Source organism: Diadema setosum, chromosome 17 (assembly GCF_964275005.1).
Source record: "Diadema setosum chromosome 17, eeDiaSeto1, whole genome shotgun sequence".
In the NCBI taxonomy this organism is placed as follows: domain Eukaryota; kingdom Metazoa; phylum Echinodermata; class Echinoidea; order Diadematoida; family Diadematidae; genus Diadema; species Diadema setosum.
This window is the reverse complement of record NC_092701.1, coordinates 37688024-37694468: the sequence shown is the minus strand read 5'-3', so window position 1 is coordinate 37694468 and position 6445 is coordinate 37688024. Positions and strand designations below refer to the sequence as shown.

Sequence of the window (6445 nt, the reverse complement as noted above, 5' to 3'; positions counted from 1 at the left end):
AAGAACAGATATGAAAAGAAGAAAAAATCGAAAAAGAAATGAAAAAAAGAATTGGGAGGAAAGAAAGAGTCTGAAAAATACGATAGATAAAGACACATGTACTTTTAAAATGAGAGAATTACAGAAAGAAGATCGGAGATACGAGTATGCACCCACATACTTTTTTAATGATGTTCTTTATTTGAATTTCACGTTATATCAGCACATACAACATACACAAACACACACAAAAAGCATCACATTTAACAGCAAACCTCAAGGCACAATTGCTCTGGAGGCTTTATGATGATAATACAGGGGCGGATCTAGCTTTTTCTGAAGGAGGGGGTTGGGGCGGTATGCGAGGGAGCGTAGCGACCGAGCCCGAGCGAGCAGAGCGAGCGAGGGGGGGGGGGGAGGGTGTGGGAGGGGGGTGTCCCCCCTCCCACAGTAGGGAGAATTTTTGAAAATCTGTGTGTGAAAATGGCGTTTTCTTGCATCTAAAACACCACTATTTTTGGTATAGAGGTCATTGCCATAAATAGAAAAAAATAAAATTACAAGTTTTAAAAAAAAAGATAAGATTAAAAAAAATGGTCCCCGGATTTTTTTTATTTTTTTTTTTTGGGGGGGGGTTGCAAATACTCACATAAACTCGGTTATAACGCAGAAATCTTATCGATATCGCAACATCGCCGTTCGCAAGCTGTAAGTCGCCATTTTGAATCTGTAAGCCAATCACATGCGAGGTACGTGTTTTAGTAAAACAAACACCTAGAAACTACCTCGCATGTGATTGGCTAATAGATTAGTGTATGTTTCTGCAGTTTGAACGTGACGACGCGACAGGCTGTGTTTTACGTTGAAAATTCTACTAAAATGTTGGATTATTCATTAATCTGGTAAATGTAATGTATTCTTAAAAAGCTAATTTCACTATACAAGCTTAAAAATGCCGACCTAGGGCCGTGAATTAGATGCACTCGAGAAGGGTGAGGTACCTCACCCAATTTTCCATAGACACAGTGGTTAAGAACATCCACACAGCAATGGGTACTGCAACCTTCCGTCTGTCTACGGAGGACAGCGTTAATGGCAAAATATAACAAGAGTCCTCCGGACAGACGGATCTTTCTGTCTAGCCGTTGCCGCGCCGACTGTCACCGTATCGACGCGACATACATGTAGATTCAGAGTGTGCGTGCAAGATCTTTACAGATCTGTTTCTTCTTCTTCTTCTTCTTCAAAATACTCCTCAACGTTCCATCAGGAACTAAACGAGGATCTTAGATCGCAGCACACCGTACCTTCTTCTTCTTCTTCTTTTCCTCCCTCCGTTTATATCGGAGAACCTGACGAGCATCCAGTGGGTCGCAGATACTGGTGACTGGTGTTCAGGATTGGGCACCTTCCAATGGTACGTCAGGGCAGCCTGGCGTAAGCGAGCAGACGTGCACCGTGCCAGCCAGTGCAGTGGTGTAGCGTATCGGTTCTCTTGACTAGCGACTCGGTCTCGGCCTCTTCATCTCTCGCGAGTTACGTGCGGACTGCACCTCCCTACTTCTGGGTAAGATTCTCACAGAATGTTATGACCAAAACATACTTGAGGCTGAAGAATGCTTGTATTCAAAGAGTTGTAACGACATCGTGCTGCGGAAGCTGGCACATGTAAAGTTTACGGATGTAGTTTCTAAGCTATGATTCAATGAAAAGTATAAAACAACGTTGCACAATGACAAAGGCCTGGCCCTGGTCCGACGGTCCAGTAAAAATCACTGACCAGCATACTTTTTCAGGAATGTACCAGTAAGAAATGGAAAAACTGGGTAACGTTAGACCCTAACTGCACCAGCAACCCTGATGTGATAGGCGATACAACGCCCTGCGCTGGGGTTGAACTGCGACCAGCCCCAACGGCGTTCCCACAGTATAGAATCTATCTCTTCTGTGTACAAAACCTACAAGGTCAGGAGCGCCCCAGGCCGAGGTGATAGGTAGACCCTAATCCCGGCGCGGGGCGCTGTATGTAACTAGTATAGAATGGCACGGTACGTGGTGGGGTCGCTAGTGCGGTTAGGGGCATGGCGTCTGCTCGCGGGCTTGACCAGAAAAAAAAAGAAATGGGCTAGTGACAGTGTGCAGCAGCCGGCCCTGCCTAATAAATTATAAATGTTCTTTAAGTTTTAACGTTACCTTAACAATAATGCTAAATGGAGTTAAATGGATAATGCAACCGTAGTACCCGAGTACGCAGACAGAAAAATCCATCTGTCCAGAGGAGCTTTTTATCTTTTTCTTTTTTTGGGGGGGGAGGTAACTATACACAGCCCAGTCGCCGCTGTACATACGTAGCGCGACAGGGCTGTACCAGCGAAGCTCCAAACACGAAGAGGGTCCAACGATCGCATGCGATCGGATTGAATTTTGATACTTTAGCTCATTTTTTTGCCACTTCAAACTCATCTGACGAACAAAATGATAATGAGACTTCTTATCTATGCTATGAATATTAATTTTAGATTTAATAACTTACCTAAATTGATGGTTATATGCAGCATGTGTGAACGGTTCACGAACGGTAGTCGGTACATCGTCTTTCACGCCAGGCCATTTCCAATATACGGGAGGTCACATGATCTGAATGCCCTTTCAAAAGGTCGCGCTGTCGACCGTGCTGCTACACCAACACTCAAGCAGCGCATCGCACGCACGCAAAAGATTTCCGCAGAGATCAAGGCACCATTTTGAATTCTGCAACGATGAACCCTGACGGTGTTAGGGAATCCGCCAGAAAGTATCATTTTTTGGTTCCACGGACTTATCACGAGGGCTCTCAATGAACTTACGAACCTTCTGTAATACAAGCATGCACGTAAGGTGAGTAACGTTTGGTAACGTGTACATTGTTTATGAAGAACGTATAAATTTTCATAAGTTTTGTAGTTGTGTTGTGATTCCCCACTTTGAAGGTGCCCGCTCGCTGGTCAGACGCTGTATTCGCATAGCGTATTAACAGCGTCTGGTCGGCCTAGGGGGGAGGGTGGTTGGGTGGGGGATTTACGGCTCCCCTCCTCCATAGACATATGGTGTTGAGGGGATTCTGTGAAGCCAGAGGAAGTCTCCGGCTCTCCACAAAACGTATCCCTGACGACAAGATACAGAACAATCTTACGCTCGGTCAAATGCTACCGATGCTGTTTGTGTACAACAGGTAGATGTCTACATAGAAGTATACTGATTTTATAGTAACGTAGCTGCGACTAGCCACAGGAGCGAGAAGTGCTCCCTCGGTTTGCGACTGTACAATGGTGCACCCAACTCATCGACCACCTATTTTGGAGATCGATCACCCTAGCATAGTGGCTTTAAAAAGTATGTCTGGGACCGGGCACAATTAATATACGCCAGAGCATTCAAATGTAAAGTTTAAACACAAATCAAGAGAAATGAGGAGGGCACAGCCACAGGTAAAACACCTGAGGAAACAGGAGGAAAAAGAATGGAAGAAAACCCTCATCAGCAATACACATAATTAATGTTAACACGTAATTGCCATTCACTAGATTTACATGCTTTATCTGTGGAGAACAGGCTGTCAATTAAAATGATTAGCTTGCACTGGCGCACTGTAAAAAATGTCACTTGTGTTTGTTGAGCACTGAGAGCTCTGCACATACGATACGAAGCAATAATCTGAGCCTGTGATATATGATCTGCGGGATTTTCTACTATGGTGAAATGAATTTAAAGTGAAATGAATTTAAACTGAAGAATGTGTTTGTTTGTTTTTTGACATACAAGGTATTTAATCCAAAAGTGGTCGATGACTCATTACATATAAGTAATGTAGTCGTAGGCCTAGTCCACTAGTGACCCCGACACGGCTTCTTTTGGTGAGAAAAGACAAGATCTCATCGTATGTATCAGAATATATGTCACAAAAATAATGATCTACACATCAGGTTCTGTCTTTCATGAGCAATTGCTGGTGAGGCATAATGTCAAAACCCTTAATTCAAAGTCGAGGGTAACCATATCTGGTGTAAGTTTATCATCTAGACTAGATTTTTAGTCAGCTCATGGTCAGTCACTTTTCATTGTGTTGTGCAAGATCCTGCTTTACGAAACGCATGTTGGTGATCTGAGAGGATACCATGCTTTAACAGATACTATTGATAATATGCTCCAAGAGATTGCAGGAGGTACAGGGGACACTGGCCAGAAGTTCACTGGGTCAGAAGTTTGCTTTTTCTTTTTTTAATGAATTGGTGTGGTGTTCGTTCTCCAGTGTATTGGCAATTTTTGTCAGCATCTACTGGATACAATGTTGAATATGTAAATGGGGGCTTATTTGATTTGGGAGTAAACCAAGAGCAGTGTTTCATGATCGACACATGAATTTGTCAATTTCTTCTATCCTTAGTTTTTGGTCATTCATTAAAAGGAATGATAGGTGATGCAACAAACAAAAGAAAAAAAAATGAAAAATGCTGCCAGTTATTTATCCTTTTAATGAACAAGGTATGATGAAGAATTATTTCTTGTACCGGTACTTATCATTATAAATGCCAGAATGCACCCTCATGCACCACCAAGGCCGGGATTCCGTGGACCCTTGCCTCCACGGCATCTGAACCCCCAACAGGGACGTCATGGATTCCATCCTGGTGTTGGACCACCAACTCCTAGATTTGGCCATCATGGCCCTGGGTCTTACCATGCTCCTCCTGGTGTACCACGGCCAGATCCACCCTTGCCTTGCCAACCTCAAGTAAATATTTGAGTGCTCTGGTATTTTCAGATTTCTTCAAACTACTTATTGCTTGTTTTGGTTTTTTTGCCTATGTTTTTTTTCTTTTTGCTGTCCTTTCTTACTGTCATTTTTGTTTTATATCTTCCTTTACCTCAAATTGTGACATCATTGTTGGGTTCCCAATGACTAATGAGTTGTTTTGTTTGTTTTGTTTATTTTTTAGCATGATTTGAAATCTAGTGTAAATTGTATGTGTTCAACAAAGAGATATTCCCTGAATCAATATACTATAGAAATGAATGTTTCCTACTTTTACAGACAGCCAAGAAGGGAGTGGAGTGGGGGGGGGGGGGGGGAGGTGTCCCACCTGGTCTTGGAAACTGAATGATGAAACAAGATGAAATTTGGTATACAGTATCAGGTATAAACTCAAGCTGTTTTGAAATTTCATCATACAGTCACTAGTTTTAATCATTTCAATTTCTTGCTGATTCAGTTTGTGGTCTACAAATATGCTAATTTTTCTGGCCATGTCAGTTTCTCACAATATTTTTGTGAGTATAAATATTCTAAATTCTTATTATCTCTTTGCATCCATTGGATTTGTTACTGTTTGTATCATACTTTGTTTCATTATTTATTTTGCAAAAGCAAAATATTAACAGCACCCCAAGAGCAAATCAACAAACTATGCTGAGAGCAACCATAATGGACATACGCACAAATATAAATTGATCACATGAATGACATTCACTACCATAATAAGTACACATTTGTACTAGACCTTTCCATAGCATTTGACCTTCATGTGACCTTGCATTAGTCTAATTTTCTGATAAAGTACATGCATTGTAAGTATGCAAACCAGGTTTATCTGTAGACACATGCAGATGCTGTATATTGACCATCTCTTTCATTTTCAGTCCTGAACATAGTTCTGATGAGTTTTCAAAAAGGTTTTATTGATTAATCTAGATTTCAGATTCATGTAGACCCACTGGCCAGAACTAAAGACAAATAATAATAATATTATATGTTGTGTGAAGTCATTACATTTCTTTGTCAAATAACATGGTTTAATAAAAATTGCAATTTCAGAGATTTGAAAACTGGAAGGAACAGCGACCAGTCCAAGGAGATGACCAGCAATTTCACCCAAATTATCCACCAAGGCCTCCATTTCATACAGCCCCACCCCCACAACGCTCCTTTACCCATCCACCTTCACATCCAAACACTCAATTTACAGATTTCTCTTCACAAGGATCATTTCCACCTCAGGGTAGGGGATGTGATGTGATAAACATGCCTTCCTTGTCACCTCAGCGTGGAGAGAATATCTCTAGTTTCTGTCCTCAAATGCCTGGTAGAGCAGGGCTCCAGGCTCACCAACCTCAACAAAGGAGGTTTCAGTGCCACCACCAGCAGGCTCAGCCTCTCTCTTCTGGGCCCCTAATGGGTAGAACCGATGCAGGGCACTCCTACCTCTCGGCTCAGAGTACTCAAATTGATGTGTCACATTCTCTGTCACAACCACACCCTCATCACCAGCAGATAGATCCTGGACTTGGAGACAGAAACAGACCAGGATCTTTTGAGAGAAGGACCATCTCACCAGAGAGGTTAGGAACATGTGATCTTAGTAGGAGAAAGCACATTAATGAATGATATCACAGGGAGGCATACTCAGTGAGTCAAGTTTGGCTCTCAATG

At 42.2% G+C, this 6445-nt stretch overlaps 1 protein-coding gene across 1 annotated transcript in view; it reads left to right on the top strand.

Moving 5' to 3' along the window:
* Positions 1-1469: 1469 nt before the first annotated feature.
* The window catches only part of LOC140241289 (ribonuclease 3-like), a 71416-nt gene continuing 66440 nt past the window's right edge, over positions 1470-6445 (top strand). Inside the window, exons 1-3 of the mRNA XM_072321040.1 lie at positions 1470-1546; positions 4552-4750; positions 5831-6354. Of these exons, the coding sequence (XP_072177141.1) occupies positions 4553-4750; positions 5831-6354 (722 nt within the window). The 5' untranslated portion in view covers positions 1470-1546; position 4552. The remainder of the gene's footprint in view (positions 1547-4551; positions 4751-5830; positions 6355-6445) is intronic.